Source organism: Enhydra lutris, unplaced genomic scaffold (genome assembly GCF_002288905.1).
Source record: "Enhydra lutris kenyoni isolate GAN:26980312 unplaced genomic scaffold, ASM228890v2 scaffoldscaffold12, whole genome shotgun sequence".
Taxonomy (NCBI): Eukaryota; Metazoa; Chordata; class Mammalia; order Carnivora; family Mustelidae; genus Enhydra; species Enhydra lutris.
The window spans coordinates 52,268,675-52,288,853 of NW_019154096.1; the positions used below are offsets into that span (position 1 = coordinate 52,268,675).

The 20,179-nt window shown below is 43.7% G+C and overlaps 1 protein-coding gene across 2 annotated transcripts in view; it reads right to left on the reverse strand.

The window, feature by feature from the left end:
- Window positions 1–20,179, reverse strand: part of LOC111145373 (dynamin binding protein) — a 71,821-nt gene that overhangs the window by 10,587 nt on the left and 41,055 nt on the right. For both annotated transcript variants that reach the window (XM_022500238.1, XM_022500239.1), the window contains 7 exons: window positions 12,163–12,356; window positions 11,204–11,303; window positions 7,771–7,918; window positions 6,934–6,951; window positions 6,419–6,618; window positions 4,265–4,395; window positions 3,182–3,286 (listed from right to left, as the gene is read on the reverse strand). In XM_022500238.1, the coding sequence (XP_022355946.1) occupies window positions 3,182–3,286; window positions 4,265–4,395; window positions 6,419–6,618; window positions 6,934–6,951; window positions 7,771–7,918; window positions 11,204–11,303; window positions 12,163–12,356 (896 nt within the window). The remainder of the gene's footprint in view (window positions 1–3,181; window positions 3,287–4,264; window positions 4,396–6,418; window positions 6,619–6,933; window positions 6,952–7,770; window positions 7,919–11,203; window positions 11,304–12,162; window positions 12,357–20,179) is intronic.

The window sequence follows — 20,179 nt, forward strand, 5'->3', positions numbered from 1 at the left end:
ACTCAGACACACCTGACTGCTCTGTCCTTTGTCGCTGCAGACAAGATCACTTACTAATGTTTGCTCACTGACTCTATTCCCCCCCCACCCACAACCCCCTGAAAATACGTAAGCTCCAGGGGGGCAGCGATTTTTGTCTGTTTTGTTCACTGACTCAATTATCACTTGCTAAGTAAATGAATAAATAAATAAATGCAATAGAAAACTGTTCCTAATGGATCCTGACACATTTAAAATCCCAGGCTGTTTTCTCTGGCTACTTAAACAATGCTGGGTTCTCTCCTTTTTTAGTTGAAGTTAGGGGAAGGCCTATTATTTCGTAGACATCGTGTTTCCTCAGAAGGAGAAATTGTGTCATCTTCCTAATTCCTCCTGAGTGGGAGAATAAATGTGAAAAGAGATGTCCTCTCATTTTCTTTTAAAAAATGCTGATTGGGGTACCTGGGTGGCTCAGTGGGTTAAGCCTCTGCCTTCAGCTCAGGTCATGATCTCAGGGTCCTGGGATCGAGCCCCACATCAGGCTCTCTGCTCAGCAGAGAGCCTGCTCCCCACCCCCGCACCTCACCTGCTGCTCTGCCCACTTGTGATCTCTGTCAAATAAATAAAATCTTTAAAAAAAAATGTGGTTGAAATCTCAAGATAGTAGACTACATGCCAAGGTAGATACCACATATAGTCAATGTCCCTCAGCTTGTGTTCTTGCCAGCTTGCTCTCTCTCCGTGGATCCAGCTAATTTTATGTGGCAAGGCTTTTCATTTTATGTCAGTGATGAAACCGTTCGACGTCTTCTCCCTTCATTTCTGGTTAGCAGTCAGAACCAAACTGACCTGCCCATCAAATGGCTGTGTCTGTTCCATTATGTCCCACCCACTACCATGGAGATAGGCCTTTTAAGAGCTGGGGACTCGGATATATGCTTGCTACACACTTAGAAAACATGGGGCATGGGGCGCCTGGGTGGCTCAGTGGGTTAAGCCTCTGCCTTCAGCTCAGGTCATGATCTCAGGGTCCTGGGATCGAGCCCCGCATTGGGCTCTCTGCTTAGCGGGGAGCCTGCTTCCCACCCCCACCCCACCTGCCTCTATGCCTACTTGTGATCTCGCCCTCTCCCTGTCAAATAAATAAATAAAATCTTTAAAAAAAAAGAAGAAGAAAAGAAAAGAAAACATGGGGCGAAAACACCCAATAGGAGGGTACTGAAAGTAGAGGAACTGTAAGGCAAAGTCCTAGACCAGGGACTATACTTGGGGGTGGTATCAACACTGTTTTTGCCAAATTTCTCACTTTAAGCCAATGTGCTCTTAAAAAGTCTTATAAACCCTAATTTTTAAATAATTATATACTTAAAACATGAAGGGGGAGAGTTTGCTACTTAGGGGCATGTAGGAAATGTAGGGAGCATTTCAAATCATAGGGATTATTTAATAAATGATGATAATTGGAAAAGCAGGTGTGAAAAGAAAAATCACAATGGATCCCTACCTCAACCTTATATACTAAATTCCAACTATATCAATGACTTCAACTTTAAAAAAATGAAATAATAAAAATACTAAAACCTGGGAGATACTTATTACCTTGGAAGAGCAAAGAACTTTTCAAGTATGACATAGACCTATGACGCCATAAAAGAAAAGTTCAGACCATGCAAACCTAAACATTTTCAACATGGAGAAAACACTGAAGCAAACTCAAAAGTCAACAAACTGAGGGAGAAATAGTGGTAAACTATCATCATACACAAAGGCCTCTCCTATTTTCTCCAACAATGCAGAAGTACTACCAGTCAATAAGAGAAGGATTATCAAATAAATAAGGGCCTCAAGATATAGACAAATGAAAGAAAAAGGAATATAATGACTTAAAGATAGGAAAATATCCTCAACTTCATTCATAAGGAATGCAAACTTAAACTATGTGGAAATAGCATTTTTAACCTATCTTGCAAAGAGAAGACATTTTGATTTGGTAACACCGTGTGTTAGTAAGGGATGGGGGAAATCCTTTCATACGCGACCAACAGGGAGTCTTCCCTGGTACAATGTGTAAGTGCGCTATGATTCCGCTCAGCACATCTAGTCCTCTGGTGTTCAGATATTCTCTCACAGATCAGAAAATGATGTATCTACAATGATTTATCTTGGGCCAATATATCATTTGCCAACTACAAATAAATGTCCATCAATGGGAGACAAGTTAAACATGTTGTGGCACACCCATATCATTAAATACTAAGTAGTTGTTTTAAAAAAAAAAAAAAAAAGGCAGTTCTGTGTGCATTGGTCTAGAATGACTTCCAAAATACTACTATGTGCAACACCCAAGATGCTCAACAGTGTGTACCTTTCCCTTTCTCTCTCTCTCTCTCTCACACACACACACACATGATTATCTCCAATGAGAGGAGAATCTGATAAATGCAGATTGTGTCTCTAGAGGGTGCCTGGGAGACCGGTTGGAGGAAGAATTATTTCCACTTTTTACTTACCCCTTGGTACCTTTCGAATTTGTACCAGTTTCCTGAATTTTTGTTTTTGTTTTTAAGCAAGCAGAGGATCTCTCTTTAAGAAAACAGTTTCATAGGAAGAGATGTCATGTGTGAAGGACAGGGGTACATGATATGCCATTCTGTGAAGCAAACACCATTCTGTGAATCCCATAGGAGAAGGAGATACCCGAACAGAAAGGAGTCTAGTTCCACCTCTGACTGAGAAGCAAACACCTCCTGACCTCCTCAGCCCCTCCAGCTCTCCAGACCCATTCATGATTCTAACAGCTTTGGAGGCCTCGTATACGGCAACTAAATTAGATGGAAATCTACATTATTATGAGAACACATGCCTCCAGTGGGAACCATTCTCGTACTATTCGAGCTTCGAAATGATCTTGAGAAATGAACTTGTGACAAGCGCTTCACAACCAGCTAGACAGAGGGGACGGTAAGAAAAAGGTGGTGGGGAGGTCGGTGAAAACGAGAGGGGAGGAGCAGCCTGCCCTAGGATTCAGATTCAGCGTGCTCATCTTCCAAACGCTACAGGACCCCCAGGAACAAGTATATCAGGGGACAGGGGTCGTCTGAGTCCAAATTATTCAAAACGCATCCCACAGTAGGTGGACAAGCAGGAAAACAGACAGAATTCCAGCTTGTGTGAGTCTAAGCAGAGCAGCGCCTTCTCTCACCCGGATATGCTGCAGGTAGAGAGACAGGTCTCGGATAAAAGATTTGATCAATCTTTCTTGCATTCGGAAGTTCTTTTCTGTTTCTTCAAACGCTTCATCTTTGATCTGTTCAAAATAAACAAGTGCTATTAGCCGATCTGGATTCTCTTTCAATCTATCCTATTGGCAAAAGTATCTTTCTTAAAAATATCTTTTCTCCAAATTTCAAGCCTTTGCTGTTTCCCTGAATTATACTTGAGTTAAATACCTCTACATGACCTTGAAAGAGCGCCAAAATACACGTGGGCCGTCCTGCCTTTCACCTTAACTCATCCTGTTCCTGATGGGAAGACGTGCTTTGCTCTGGTCAGGGTGCTCTCTCCCTGCCCCAGTGACCACATTCGTTCACCCCGGTGCATTGTGTCGAGCTGTCCCCTTGCCTGGAATGTCCTCTCCTGTCCCTATGCCAAAGTCCCTTTCTTTGAGCTTGGATTAAATCTCTTGTCCACATGAAGCTCGCTCTCCTGCAACTCCTATCTTCCTAAGTACTAGGGCATATGAAGAACACACTGCAATACCGGGCAACTGATTGTTTGCTAGCCGCTGCTCCCCACTGGCCGCGGGCTGCACGTATGCTGGACAACGAAGCCTGTGATGCACTCTCAGGGATGTGGACAAATGCTTCCACATGACTCAATTTCTCACACTTCACATTTTTTAAATTTTTGACAGTTGTGTGGAACTACGGTGATCTCTTAAATCCCTTCTAGCTTCATGTCTTCAATTTGGTCTCCCCAAATACATCACAAGATCCTCCCGGGTGTCTAAAACCACATTGACTATGATACCATGACCGATTAGGCCTCCCGGTTAGCCTTTGCGCACACTGTAAGCCGTTCCGCACGGCATGGGGGCAGGGCTGGGCGGGAGGATTCCCATGCACAGGAGCGGCTGGGCCCTGTATCCAGCCCGGGGCAAACACCGAAAGAGGTACTAAGAGGGGAATCATGCCACATGAGGAATCCTTCCATGCAGGAAGCCCACGATGTGGAACCCCGAAATGCTGCTGAAGATGCGCCAAGCCTTCAACGATGGGAATCTCACCTGCGGAGCGAAGCCGGTCAGGTGCTTCAGGTGACTGCTTACGCGGTTGGATTTCTTGATGATGGAATGGATGTTCAGTTTAGAAATCTTCTCCATGAGGCTGTCTTCATCGCCCTTTCGGTACTTGAGGACTAGGAAGTGAGTCAAGAAAGCCCTTCTCTGAGCGTGGACAGGCTACAACATGAGCCACAAAATGAGATCAACAACCCAAACTACAGCTAGTGCTTGTTTTCAATGAGCTTGTAGCTGAGTAGAGACAACACATGAATGCAAGTCACCGTTATGGAGAGACAGGCTACTTGATGAAGCTAGAGATGGTGCAGACTAGAGGTGGTTAGGAGGAAAGGGAGCAAGGGGTCGGGAGAAGAGTCTAAGATCTGGAGTCCATGACACCTTTGAGCTCAACGCCTGGGCCCGTCATTTCATCAAGGTGTGGCCTCCCAGAAGTCACTTAACTCCTCTGAGTCTCATTTTCTTCTCCAATGAAATGTAGGAAGGAACACTACTTGCTTTATAAGACCATCTTAAGTGGTATCATGTACAAACGAGATATTTATATGCAATTGTCTCGTATAGTAAAATGCTACACGGGAGTCATGTGATCAACTACTGTGTCATACCTTAGGCACAATCTCTAGAAAAGTCTGGAGACATCAGAAGGGCCACAGGGAGAAGACTGGGTGGCACTACAAAGGCATACTTTGTTGTGGTAGGAGATGAAGACGACATCACATTAGGAGATACGAAGCAGAGAGGGAGACAAACCACAGAAGACTCCTAATTTTAGGAAACAAACTGAGGGTTGCTGGAGGAGGTTGGGTGGGGGGATGGGTAACTGGGTGATGGACATTAAGGAGGGTACCTTTTTTTTTTTTTTTTTAAGATTTTATTTATTTATTGGACAGAGAGAGATCACAAGTAGGCAGAGCAGCAGGCAGAGAGAGAGGGGGAAGCAGGCTCCCTGCTGAGCAGAGAGCCCGATGCAGGACTCAATCTTAGGACCCTGAGATCATGACCTGAGCGAAAGGCACAGGCTTAACCCACTGAGCCACCCAGGTGCCCTGAGGAGGGTACTTGATGTCATGAGCACTGTGTGTTATATAAGACTGATGAATCACTGAACTTAACCTCTGAAATCAGTAATACATACTATGTTAATTAACTGAATTTAAATGTTAAGAAAGGGGGGCGCCTGGGTGGCTTATTTGGTTAAGCATCTGCCTTCAGTTCAGGTCACAATCTCGGGGTCTCCGGATCGAGCCTCACATCAGGCTCCCCACTCAGCAGGGAGTCTACTTCTCCCTCTGACCCTCCCCACTTCATGCTCGCTCACTCTCTCTCAAATAAACACATAAAATCTTTAAAAATAAATAAATAAAATTTTAAAAGGTGGGCGGCAAAAAGGAGATAGGAACCAAGACAAAGGGCTAGCAGGCCTGAGGGTTTTAAGAGCACAGTCAACACTGTATACCAATGTGGGTGTCGCAGTGGGTAGAAGGTAGAGAAAGAGGTTATACCATATTATAGATTCTTTGAGGGTGTGACTAACAAATCAGTTTAGCATGGTCACCATGCTGTACTCATCGGGGGTTCAAATTAGAGCCTCATGAGAGGACTGATGAAAGAGAAAAGATATGGTTCAGTTCCTTCCACATTATAAAGAAAGCGCTACGTGGTTTACAACTGACTACATAGCACTGGAGGCGGAACTCAGGCCAGAGTGGTGTCATAGGACCCAGAGACTGGGCAAACTGGGGTTTCCTGAAAGAAGAGGAAAAGTCCTAACCTGAGTGGATGTAGTAAAACATCCAACACAAGATGAAGGAAAACAAGCCTAAGCGTTGAAAAGGCTTGGCTTCCATGAGCGGAGAAAGTACTCACCGGCGCCTGAATGACCACTCTCAGTATCCTTCGGAAAGACTCTCACTGATACAAGCTCGATCACAGGTGCCTTACTTCCAATATTCCACAGCTGTACTTTATGTTCTTGCTTGCTTTTTCATAGCTCATTTCCCCCCATTCTGCCACCATTTCTACAGCAGAGCCCTATCACCAAGCCCCTGCCTTGCCCATCCCTGGTGAAGGAGTAATTCTTTTGAGGAAGAGAGCATGGTCAAGGGCATACCTCCTTCTCAGCAAGTATGCTTTTCTTACCCAGGTCCTTGCGACGTTTATATTCATTAATGTTCACATTGATCTCCTTGACCGCAAGGACTGCACTGGTTAAGGGCACCTTATCAGGGTGGGATTCTGGGGTTGAATTCAGCAGCTCCATGAGCAGCAGGGGGTAGCGCATCACTCTCTGGACGGGTTTGATGAGGAAGGAGCCCAGATTAATGTAATTTGTGCATCCCCTGATACAAAAGGAAAAAGACTTTTAATCAAATGTCAATAATACAAGGACTATTGGTAATGGTTGTGATTCTTAAATATAGCTCTGTTTTCTCGCTCTCCATTCCAATCTCATTTATTCAGCAAATATTTTCTGGGCACCTAATAAATACCAGGTACTGTGGTAGGTGCTAGGGATTTAGCAGTGGAAGGAGACAGGCAACAAGCAAACACTGCAGCAAGTATCCTTTTGTGGTAAGCACTATGGAGAAAAATACAGCAAAGGTCTACTTCTAGGGTTCTGTCTATAAGGGAAGAAAACAAAGACATGAGCTTACCATTCTGTGTACAGGCTCCTACAGGGCAGCGAGCATGAAAAAAAAAAAACAGACAACTGCTTAGAGGGAATGCTAAATGCCGATTCTCACATTCTTCAGAGAATATATTAGTTCAAGTAATGCCTATTACTTGGGCAGACAAAAAAAAAAAAAAAAAAAAACATCACAGGGGATAAAGGGAAATCATGTATATCTATGGAGGCATATCTAGTCCATTAAAGAGTTATTTAAGCCCCTAACTTCACTTTGATCTACTCAGACATATATTGTATTCTTATAATAACCTAAGTCCAGGAGAATCTTACCTGAGGGTCAGAAATAGGTGAATTGGGTCTTCTTACCTATGTTCTTACTTGTTTGGATCAACTATCTCCCTGGCGGCTTCTTTTTTTTTTTTAAAGATTTTTTTTATTCATTTGACAGACAGAGATCACAAGTAGGCGGAGAGGCAGGCAGAGAGAGAGGAGGAAGCAGGTTCCCTGCTGAGCAGAGAGCCTAATGCGGGGCTTGATCCCAGGACCCTGGGATCATGACCTGAGCCAAAGGCAGAGGCCTTAACCCACTGAGCCACCAAGGTGCCCCTTCCTGGCTGCTTCTTACCTGAAATGCTAACTTAACACTTTGTATCTACAGATAGGAAGTGAGAAGCCACTGAAGACTTTCAAGGGAAAAGGCAATATGATAAGAGCAAGTTACATAACAGGACCTATAATAACATATCATTAATGATTAAAATAAGATAGATGTCATAAGAAGTCTAGACCTATGAACAGACTGACTTCTCAAAGACAGAACTAAAGAATTATGATGGAAGTGTAGTGGGGTCAAAACTCCTACTTGAGATCTGCCAAGGAGTCCTGAAGATGCTTCTGGATCTTCTCATCCTTCTCGTAGATTTCTAGCAATGAAATAGCCTCATCGTGATTCTGGCAGTAAACCTTGTATGTTCCCTCAAGCTCATCCCGGTGATCAAGAAACACAGGCCCTTCGGATTATATGTAAACATAGAGTGTTTTTAGTAACTTTCTTCTCAGTAGCCTCCATGCAGGCTGGATAACCAAACTTTTATCAATTAAATCCTATCATAAGAAACAATAATGAGACTAATCACCCAATTTATCATTTCCATGAAATAGCTCAAAATCATATTTATTTAAAGCAAAATTTCAGAGAACCATGTTATCACATATTTATTTTTTAAAGCACACACACACACAGCTGGGCCCAGAAACCGTCTCCAGTCCCTTCTCAGTCAGGCACAGGTGTCTGCAAGTGCTCCCCACGTAAGATCAGAACTGTAAGGGCCCCTCACTCTCTAAGCCCCAGGGAAACCACAGTGAGGAAGAGAGTCCTTCCACAGCTGCAGTTTCTAACCTCTTCTCTGTGCATGAATTAAATACACAGAACTATAAATGAAGTTTATTAAAATACCTATAATATTAAAAAATTCCAAATCTGTGACAGTAACGTGTATTTCTTTATAAAACATTAAACAGCAAAACATAGCTATAAACTAATAATCACCATAATGACTCTGACAATTCCTTGGTCCTTCCTGCTTCAGCCTGTACTGCTCCTCAAGGTCCGCTCACCCTTGAGGTCCTCTCTTAAAACCTGATCCCACTTAGCGAGCCTGCTAACCCTTCCTACCAGCTACTCTGGACAGAAACCCCCCACGGAACCCAACTGCTTTCTCTTCAATGTCACCTCCATTCTCTATGTGCTGTCTTATGGAACACTCTATTTTTGTGTAGTTTTCATTTACATTAAACCTACATCTTTAATTACTGCTCCTTTCTGTGAGAGAAACTTGAATTCTCCCATAAACATCCCTCTCACGCTGCCCTCTCTGGGGCAGCCTCACTTCTGCCTGTCCCCGCAGCTCAGCGGGCACGGCAGCAGATGGGGCTGGCTGCCTTCCTGACCTTCGGGACTTTGGGAGCCCTGACCTCCAATGTCTCCATATCGACATTGTCTCCATATCGACATATCCGCCTGCCTTCTTCTTCTGACATGTTATTCCTTTGCACCCTTTCCGCATTGACATTTCCAGAACCATCGTGCTGCTGACATGATCGTGCTGCTGCTGACGTGTGCCCCTCCACTCACTGCACTGACCTTCCCTGTAGGGCCCGCTCTACACCAATCACCAACTAGCCAACCTACATCTTAATTTCCAGTGTCCTTCAAACTGTGGGTCACAACCCATAAATGGGTCATGTGATCTACTGTGTGGGTCACATTCAGCACTTTGCGGAAATAAAATGGCAGAGAAAAGAAAATCTCAGGCAATGTTGGACACAGTCAAAGCACAGACACACACACACGAATCCTGGGTCACGATGTAAAATAGATTTCTTTCTGTGAGACAGGTGTAAAATAATCTAAAACACTATGTACCCAGAATCTCCTGGTGCTTTTTTCTCATCTCCTTACTCAGACAAGCCCCGTTCTTTCCTCCCTCACCAGATCCTGTCCTGCCTGCACTAGAATCCTTCCCCAGTCAGACTAGTAATGCGAATTCTGTGCTGCTTTCGCCAGCACCCAGTATTACCTCGATTTTGGCTGAGTTCTCCCCCTCTCTGTATACTTTTTCCATTTCTATTCCTGGCTCATAGAACTGCTTGGAAGGTACATTGTTGTTGGGGAGTGAGGCTTAGTGTAGAACAGTTTGAATAATTCCTTACTACCTGTGTGATTTGAAAAAAAAAAAAAAAATGGAGGCTGGGGCCTAGAGTAGAGAAAATATATATGTAATTGTGGATATATGATAAACTCTCTGGAAGGCAAGAGAAGAAAACTAGTAACACTGGGTGCTTCTGATTTGAAGAGCTGGTGGAGAGGTAATGGGTAAGAGCCTTTTTCATTAAGTTGCTCTTTATAACTCTCTATGTGCAGTGGGAATGTATTAAAAATAAGCTAAATTAGAAATATATTAAAATAAAAAACAAAGAAATATATTCAAATAAATCTGACTTCCCCAAAAATTGCTTATGCAATTCATGCCAAATTTGCCCTTTGCTAGTGGGTCACCAAAGCTTTAATTCGCCGGCATTCCTGTTCCTGTGGCCATTCCTCTCCCAGGTGAGTCAGGTGAATAGTACCTAGTTTAAGCCAACATCATGGTCACATTCTCCTTTCCACGGATCAGCTTAATAAGCATATACATGTGACCCAGTTCTGGCCAATGAGAAATAAGAGAAATCTGATAGGAGAGCAGTGGGAAAGCTCTGCTCACTCTTAAATGACACAGGGTTACTTTTCCCTTCTGCCTGATGTGTCAATGTGTATAGGGGGATGGCTAGAACTGCGGTAGCATCTTGTGACCATAATTCCAGGAAAATAGCAAAACGCTAGGATGTCCTTCCCATGTTGTGCGAGAGCTGGAGTGTGTGACCAACAGAATATGGCAGAAGTGATAGTATGTCATATCCAGGATCAGGTTAGAGAAGACTCTGTGGGTCTCCCATCTTGAGCCTTCTCTCCATCTTGGATCACTCAATGGGGAAAGCCAGCTGCCATGTCCTGAGGACAGTTCATGGAGAGGCTCAAAGGGCAAGGAATTAGGGCCTGAAGAGCTGAGGAGGCTTCCTTGGAGTGGATCCTTGAGCCCCAAAGGATGGCAGTCCAGGCCAACAGCTTGACCCCCACCTCAGGAGAGACCCTGAGCAGAGCTACCCAGCTAAGCCCCTCCCGGATTCCTCAGCCACAGGCACTGTGGAGTAATACATGTCCCTGATTTAAAGTTGCTAAGTTTTGGTATAATTTGTTACAAAGCAATAGATAACTAACACAGTTCCTTTGTTGATTAAAAACAGATGACTGTTTTTCAAACAGTTTTGACCATGACCCACATGACAGCCAACACTGTAAATCGTGACTCAGCATACTTACATGTAGAGTTGAAGTGTAAAAAAACTGTAGCTGTGCTTATTCTTTACAGTATATTCGGTATTTTCTATTTTATTTTATTGAAAAAAGTAGATACTGGGTGCAACTTGTGCTAGCGATCTCAGGAGTGACAGTCCGGAAAACCCACACTATGTGACATCTAAAATCTCTTCTATTGCTGACATCACCTCAACGTAGGCCGTAGATAAAGGAGAACAGAGGGCCAAGTGACCCCTGAACTAGGTAGCTAGAATCTCATTTTCCCACTCAGTACCAGCAAGGCTGCTTCACCTCTTACCTCCTACCCATGAAGTTTAACAAATGTGATGGTTGGGGGGTGGCGGGGAGCTGCTTCTGAAGCAATGGCAGGAGCTCATACCTACAGCATCGCTGATTTCCAGATCTGCCAATAACTGCTTTGAGGCCTTAATCACCATCTGCATATTTCCAAAAAGTCCTTCAAAGTCAATGTTTGGTATCTGAGAAAGGGAGACAAAAACGTAAAGATGCATGGAAATGAAATTAATGGCACGCCATTCATACTAGGAACATCTCTTCAAGGATGGTACAAAACTGTTGAAGGTCATCTTCCCTTGCCATCACCAAGATTCCAGAAGAGAAGCGTCCCAGCATTGTCTTTAGTGTCACTCTTTGTCCCTGACCCAGTTATTCTCGGCTCCCTCCACACCTCCACTACCTTTGTAAAAGGACCGTGTTACCAATTTGGTCTAGAATTATATTGGGATACAAATTCCCATGCAAAACCCAAAATCTGATGGCAGTGCCCACTTCCTGTACTAGCTCTTAGGAGTGAATGTTCCAGAAGTATAAATCCAAGCCAGGCCCAGATGGTCAAGTAACAAGCAATATGGACAGTAAATGCCCAGGAGGCTGTTAACCTTTTTTCCCTACCTCCAGCATCTAGACAAGTATCTGGCACACACATGAAGGTCAGGGTTTCCTGAACAAACGCTGTACTGTCAGGTGCAAGAGCCACTGAACCCGCCATCCCCAGACTTCATTATTATACCACCTTCCCAATGCAGCGACCATCCAGACTGCCTGGGAGTGTCTTTAGGAGCCACAGAAGCAGGGAATGTCCCGGGAGCTAATACAGAAAGTCTGGTAAGTTAACAGTAGTCTTGGGAAGTGACAGGACGCTGAAAGCGTAAGTTGATGACACACACATGTGGGGGCCCTTCAATTAAGAGCAGGAGAAGCAGTCACAGCCTTTATTTCAAACCCAGTAACCCTTGTGGTGAAAGCACCCATAACCTAATGCTCCAGGCTTGGAGAATCACATTAGGGGTAAAGCAAACTTTCTCGCACGGCTCCCACCTGTGCCTGCTGCAGGGGCACCATGATGTGCTCAATGCACATTTCCAGATCCCGAACGTAGTCTCTCTCTGTCTGGAGAAGTTCTTCTATCACCTTGGTTCTCTTCTCCAGCATCCTCTGCTCTGGGTTTTCAGTGTACACGGACCCAGGAGGGGCCACCGGTGATGAAGACTGGGAGGAGAGCAGCGTCATTTCTAGAAGGGAAGAGAGAACTGGTCAGCAGCTCCGGGTGTGGAAGCAAGACTCTTCAACAGTTCAGGCTGAAAAGAACACATTCCTTGAGAACCAAAGTCTCATTGCTGTCAACCACCAGGCAGTCTGATCACACGTCAGTTCCAATTATGAGCAGATGAAGGGCTGAGAAAGCCATTTCTGCAAAGAGAACTTCTCTCATTGGTGTGATAACATTTCTAGAATTCATCCTAAAAAAGAGAAGCTGGCCCACTTCAGGAGGGCAAATCAGTATCCAAAACCTCTTGGGAAAGAGGCTGAGAGAGGGGCTGTTCTTATAAGAATTGCTTTCACTTAATTAGGTAAAAAAAACAAACAAACAAAAAAACCAATACATGAGGTCAGCAGCAGAAATACCAAACTGGACATTAAAAACACTGATGGAGCACATTAAAAAGAGTATTAGGGGAACATGACAATGACAACTAAGGAGAAGACGAGGGTTAGATGGGAATTACCTGTCCGAGAACTGGGTGACTTACACGGCCTACTGTGTTCAGTCACCGTGATGGAGGGTGAACATCCACAATGAAATATACAAAAATTATCTAGATTGTCCCTACGGAAACATTAATGAAGACATGAGCACCTTGTTATTCCAAATGCCCTAGAAGATACAAAAGTACTAGAAAGATGAAGTTCTTTTTAATGGTATTTTCAACCAAAAGAACCTCTGTAGAACCATACTGTATGAACTAAAAACGGAAACAAATATGTACCTGGTCATTAGCTTTTACAATAACCCATTATTGGCTGCTACACATAATGGTTAGCTACACATGATGAGATTTATAAAGATGGGATGGCATTTGTTCATTAAAAATAAACATTAAACACTAAAATAAACATGAAAAAAATCCAACAATCAAGCAGACTCTGCTCAGTTTATTTCAAATTCCTTAAAGATCCACATTAAAAAAACTACGAATTTGGTTGAGTAAATATACTAATCTGGGTGTGATCACAAGAATATTTTTAGCAGATCTAAGAAGCAAAAACACATGTGTTTGTACTATTTATGGAAAATGAGGCTTTCGCATCAGATTTTAGTCTTCAAAAATCTTCCCCACTGCCCCTTCTCTAGGAATTCCAATGTTTAAAAAAGAATGCACCCAGATTCTGGTTTCTAAAAACCACTCTCCACTAAAAGAAACCAGAATTCTTTGGAGAAATAACTAAGATTGGGGCAAGGAAGGTACAGGTGAACCGGAAACATCGAATGGCAGAAAGTAAGAAAGTGCCCAACAAAATGATGAAGCTATTTCCAAAAGGCATGGAGGTGGCTTAACGCGGCTCCCACTGGCCAAATCTGGTATTAATTTGAGTATCAAAGTAAATAAGCTATAGACTATAATCCATTGACTAAGAATCCATGAATTCATATTGATAACATATAAGTATATAAATAAATAGGGAGAGGACAATGTTTTTGCTTATGGTATAATGTCAACTAATAAATATAGAAGAAATGATGGGAATTAGAAAACCAGCATTTTGCAATGATCAGAATAAAATGTGGTCCAGGCATAAATCATCAATGGGTGATTCTGGTGTTGATGGTGGGGTCTGATGATCAGGATATTTGCAGTTTTGAGATCGTTATTACAAATTACTTATTAATTACAAAAATGAAAAAATAGTGACTATATGTAGTGGAGAAAGGGAGAATATGGTCAATGAGTAAACAAAATTCACATCACCAATAAGGGGCAAACAGACATCATGTTTTTCCATTTGTCATATCTGGAAACAACACATATCCCTTATGTGGTATTCCCATCAAAAATGCATAAATCTGAAACAAATCTTGAGGAAACAGCAGACACATGCAGACTGAGGATTTGTATTCTTTCAAAATGTCACATTATGAAAGATAAGCAGGGGCTCCCCAACTGGTGGAGCCTGTGACTCTTGATCTGGGGGTCATGAGTTTGAGCCCCCCACTGGGTGTACAGTTTACTTAAAGCAAGCAAGCAAGCAAGCAAAGCCTGAGAGACAGTTCCCAATCGAAGATGACTGAGGAGATGATATATAAATGCCATGTGTGAATATGAACTGGGTCCTGATCTGGGGGAAAAAATACTACAAAGGACATTACTAGGGCAATTGGTGAAGTTGTAATATAGACTATAAATTAGATAAATGATTAAATCAGTGAAAAATTTCCTAAAATGGCAAATCTATGTGGTCATGTATGACATCCATGGTTCATACAAAATGCACACATGGAAGCTTACAAAAAGACACGATGTATGAAACCCATACTCAGTCAGAAAAAAAGTGTGTGTGTGTCTGTGTGTGTGTAGAGAATGAACACAAGAACCCAACAAAATGTTAAACACCGGTGGAATGTGAATAAAGGATATACAGGAGGTTTTTGGTACTATTGCAATTGTGTAAATTTTATACTATTCAAAACAAAGTTTAAAATGACATAATTGGAAAATATCTTTCTTGAAGTTTTTTGGTCAAACGAATGACAGAAGTTCAAGCATAACTCTTATTTCACAAGAATGCTAAATCATAGGCCCAAATTAATTGTAGCATACGTAAAATTCATTTTCGATAGCCTTGTTTCAAATTTTCTTTACAATTACAAGCAATAGGATCTCACTCCCAAATATGGTTCCATAAGTAGCAAGTTGAGAAGAGAAATTCATTTTTAAAATTTATTATCTTTTTTATTTAGGAATAATTGACATGCTTACTTCAGGTGTACAACATAATTATATGTTACTTTTAGAAGACACTCATTTTTAATACAGGACAAAAAGCTCTGAAAGGGAGAACATTTATTGAATTTCTACCAAGGGCAATACACTTTACCTATTTATGTCCCTGAACTTATTTAATATTCATGTCAAAACTCTGAACTTATTATTTTATTATTACTTGATTTAATAGAAAACGTGGGTTTTGAGAGGCTGACCAACTTGTCCCAGGTTATGTAGTGAGTAAATGGCAGTGCTGGAATTTTAATCTAAATATATTTCAATCTAAATCCTATGCACTTAACCCTGTACCAATTTGCCTCCCTAGACTGGAATCTCAACTAGAAAAGGTCAGGGCTTTATTTGCCTCAACTCTTGAAAATTCCCTGGAAACTATTCAAATCTCAGGAATCAAAATTCTATTAGTTATAATAGTTGAAAGCTTAAGTGTATTCATCAATCAAAAGCCAGCAACCTACACTAAGAAACTCGGATTTTTATTTTTATTAAGAGAAAAATGAAATGGTAACAATTCTTTTGAACTACCAGCGTGATGCTTCCTTTTTTCCTTTTTTTTTTTTTTTTTTTGGCAGGTGCATTTATAAACTCCTGGACCGTCTTTAAGAGAAAACCAAGAACACTTAAGCATGATTTAAAATCCTCGTAGACTGTATCAGCAATTTTGACAAAATTCTACATGTTTCTGAAGGTGTAGGTGACCCTCAAGCTCTACACACATACTAATTCTCAGGATTAAGTCAAACTAGAAATATCTGGCTTGAAACGACTCCAAATGTAAAACCCTTTTTCCATTATTCCACGTATTGCGTAAGGAAAAAGTTCTGATGTAAAATTTTAGTGCCTGGGATGACCGAGTGAGAGAGGAGGGCCTCCTCGCTCAGCGAGCTGCAGTGTGGACAGGCTTGGAACCCTGCTCTTCCCTGATCTATCTGGGCAACCCCGGCAGAGGCCACTTTGACTTCTGGGCCTCAATGTCCTCATCTGTAAAATGAGGATAATTGTGCCTGCTTTGCCAAGCTGTTGAGGCCATAACAAGGCCGTAACTCGACACAAGTTAGTTCTTTTCCCACCACGGGCCAGAATGTGTTCTCTGCACCAGATTTAGGTAAAATGCACCAAGTCAAAATGCTCTGTCTGTCCAGATACTGGAACATTCCACTTTTCTCTCATAACAATAAAAGCTGAGGAAGCACATGGAGGAGGCTGAGGCCAGTACCAGCTCCCACCTTCTTCCTGGGATGGCCCTAGAGGAATTCAAGGGCTGGAGCCAAAGCTGATTGCACAAAATTAGTCTCTCGGATCAAACAGTTCGTGCGGGGTTGTTTCTTTCCTTTTGTTCCCCTTCCCGGTCCCACCACCTGCACAAAGTCCCCATTGCAGCCACTCTCAGGACCCCCACCCTGCAGGTTAGCGTGTGTCACCAGGCTCCTTCCTCGGTGGGGTAAGGAGGGGGTCCAGCAACCCCGCAGCTTCCCTCAAGTCTACAAGCCACACTTGTAAGCAGGGTCACAGAAAAAAGCCACTCACTTCTGGCTTCCTCTGCAAGCTGGCTCTGGGTTTGGTGAGGAAAGTCTCTGACCTGCCGGCAAGGTCCCCAGCTGCTCAGGCTGCCCCACCTGCTGCCGCGGGCTCTGGCGCCCCGGGACGCATCTGCGGGGCCCGAGGGCCTCAGCCAGGGGGAGGACGTGTGGGTCCCAGGGTAACAGGCAGAGCAGAATCTTCCCAGAGCTCTGGAATGCTCCGCAACCCCCAAATCCTTTGAATAGGGTAGGCATTTCCCCGAGGCTTTCCCACATTTACATATGAATCGCCCGAGTCCCCAAGGCTATCACGGCAGGGCCGGTTCTAAAGGACGGAGCTGGAATCCTCCTGGGGAACGAGCTGCAGGGTGAAGCCCAGCTTTGCTCAAACCCCACACCTTCTTCTCCTGCTCCTGAAACAGTCACAGTTTCACTTCAGGAGTTTTTAATCGAAGAGTATTGCCTCTCACTTTGCCCACCCTTATTACGCTTTGATTTGGGGGGATGCTTTTTAGGGAAGAATTCTGAAGGCCCATCCAGCTCTCATTTAAGAGGCCATGCTGTGAAGTGGGTGGCACTTGTCTACTCTGTCTGCCTTAGGACCTGGCTTTCGGCAGCACCCCCTCCTCCCCGCTGGCCAGGGCTCTGTCCAGGGACCCAGCCCTCCCACTTTGGGGCCTTACCCTGTAGCCAGCAGAATGCAGATCCCAGCGGGCCGGGCCCAGCACAGCAAGGAGAGCTTGGAGGGATTTACAGGACTGGGAGCCCTGCTCACAGCTCTCAAGCACTCACACTTTGAAAGAAACCAAGGAAATGAAAGCTGCAGAAAAAGAGGCTACTACGTTAAAAAAAAAAAAAAGAGAGAGAGAGAGAGAGAGAAGGGAAAAGAGCGGAAAAAAGAAAACCCACATCAGGGCAGGAGCTGGCTCTGGGGCAGAAGGCTCTGAAAGTGCTGAGCCCTCATTTCTCCATCGCACCAGAATCTATTAATGTATCACCAGTAATTGAAAATCAGGTGTCACGCTAACTAAGAAACGTCTCTGTTGGTGAAAGTTTGAGCAATCTTGGAGATGACAGCTTTCGGTAAAGAGCCCTTCACGCTGCGTCTGGAATGGCAGTTCTCTCTGGGAGGCCCCCCCCATCCCCCGGCTGGTGAGCCCGTCCTGGCCTCCCTCCACCCACTCGTGCAGCCCCTCGGAGCTTCGTATTTTAACCAACACTTACAGGGCCCTCAGGCAGTGCGTCAAGCACGGTTCTCAGCACTTTACAAACACCAGGGTATTTAATCCTCCTAACAACCCTACCATATCATCCCCATTGCACGGGTGAGGAACGAGGAGAACTCCGTGAACTGGCTCAGTAAGCACAGCCGGGACTGGAGCCCGCCTACGGCCCCTGACCCACAGCTACTGTGTTTGCGGTCAAGTCAGGCCAGCGGTGACCCAAATTCTACCTGGGGGGTTTGGTGGCCACCGGGGAGCCAATAGTACGGCAGAGCGGCTCTGAAGCACCCACCATGAGCAATTACATATGTAAGCACATCTGCATATCTTCATGTGAGGGTATGTGTAAAACCCCATTTGGCAGAATCAATAATCCCTCAGCATCCAATCTAGCGGTGTCAAGCACAGTAACGATTCCACAGTATTCTGATAATTTACAGCAGAACACACGTGAAACCAAGGAAAAGGCTTATTTTATCCTGTCTTCTGATGGCTTTCTGACTTACAGAGTCATCATCTTCCTAAGGGAAGGGGGGAGCCCCCCCTTCAAGAACCCTCAGCTCCTTCTTGTCAACCCTGACAGACATGGCACCTCAAGGGGAGGGCAGCAGGTAATAACTTGTAATACTGTTGTTTTGTTAAGATTTTCTTTATTTAGGAGCAGATGGGTGGCTCAGTTGGTTAAGAGCCTGTCTTTGGCTCAGGTCATGATCCCAGAGTCCTGGGATTGAGTCCAGCACTGGGCTCAGCGCTCAGCGGGGAGCCTGCTTCTCCCTCTGCCTACCACTCCCCCTGCTTGTGCTCTTTCCCTCTCTCCCTCTGACAAATAAATAAATAAAATCTTAAAAAAAAAAAAAAAACTGCTTCAAAAAAAGATTTTTATTCGAGAGGGAGTGCAAGAAAGAAAGAGAGCATGCGCAGTGGGGAAGGGTAGAGGGAGAGGGAGAAGCAGTCTCCCCACTGAGCAGGGAGCCCAACACGGGGCTCAAACCTGGGATCCTGGGATCATGACTTAAGTCAAAGGCAGATGCTTAACTGACTGAGCCACCCAGGCGCCCCTACTTTCTCCACTTCTTAAAATAAAAAAAGTCAAACCTTTTAAGCCAGAAGTTTACTTTTAGGAAGATATTATACATCAGTAGTTGGGCAAATGCGCAAGATGCATAGGCAGGGATGTTCCCCAATGTGTAAAAAAAATTCAGAACGCCCTAAGCAGAAACAGCCAAACTTTCTTCCCAAAAGGAACTGGTTAAATAAATTATGGCATATCTGTATGACAAAATACTATTATAGCCACTGAGATACAGACGTTTATTTAACATGGAATGTTGTCTGTGTGTGGTTAAATGAAAAAAGCATATAACAAGAGTTTATGAACAAACTGCGATTTAGTTAAAAAGGGAAAATACTTTCAGTGTGTATATCTGAAAATGAGAAAGTCTTGGCAGAGATGGAAGTGCTGATTTTTTTTTTCCTTCCTTGGGCTGTGTTTTCTAGTATTTCTACAGTGAACATGTAACGCTGATATGACAAAGAGTAAAAAGGTGGAGGAGAGAACATTTGCTATAAAATGAGAATATTCTAATACCAACAGTTCTCAATTACTCTGTTAATCCATTGCAAACTCTTTCTTCACTTTTTAATGATCTGAGGTCTCTTTGCTGGCCCCATCCCTGTAAATTGCGAAAGACAGTGGGTCAGGAAATGCTGCTTAAGTAACAACACTACAGTCTCCCGAGCAGGCTGTCTTTGTAAATTTGCTCATCTTCCCCAGGCCCAACCGGGGCAATCAGAAATCCTGGTTTTCCCGCATTTCCTGCCACTCCAGCCCCCACCCCGTCTTTACCTTTAGCACCTGCAAAACTCAGGGCCACCCAGCTTCAGAGAGGAATTGATCCCCTTTAGGTCCTAAATCTCAAAGGCAACTGAAAAAACTTTCCCTGTGGCCTTTGCTCTGTAACTGCCACCTACTTTGGCAAGTAGCCTCTAGCACAGTCCCTGCTGGGAGGGTTTCCACCAAGGGGAACTCAGCTCAAAACTTCTCATTTGTCCCTTCCTTTTTCTAGGTCCTATCCGGGTCTTGGGAAGAACCAAGGAGTCAGGTGCACCATGTCCAAGTCTGCATTTTCCTATACTGCTAGGCTGGGAAGTTTAATTCTAGGACCAACTCAAGCACCATTTTTGAACACTTACCAATACACATCACTCCTAGAGGGGTGTGTTGCTGGTGGGACAGCACTATTGTTACTTAATCTTTAGGCAGCAGAAGTGGAATTATCAAGAGAGCAAAAACAGTTTTCATAAAATAGCC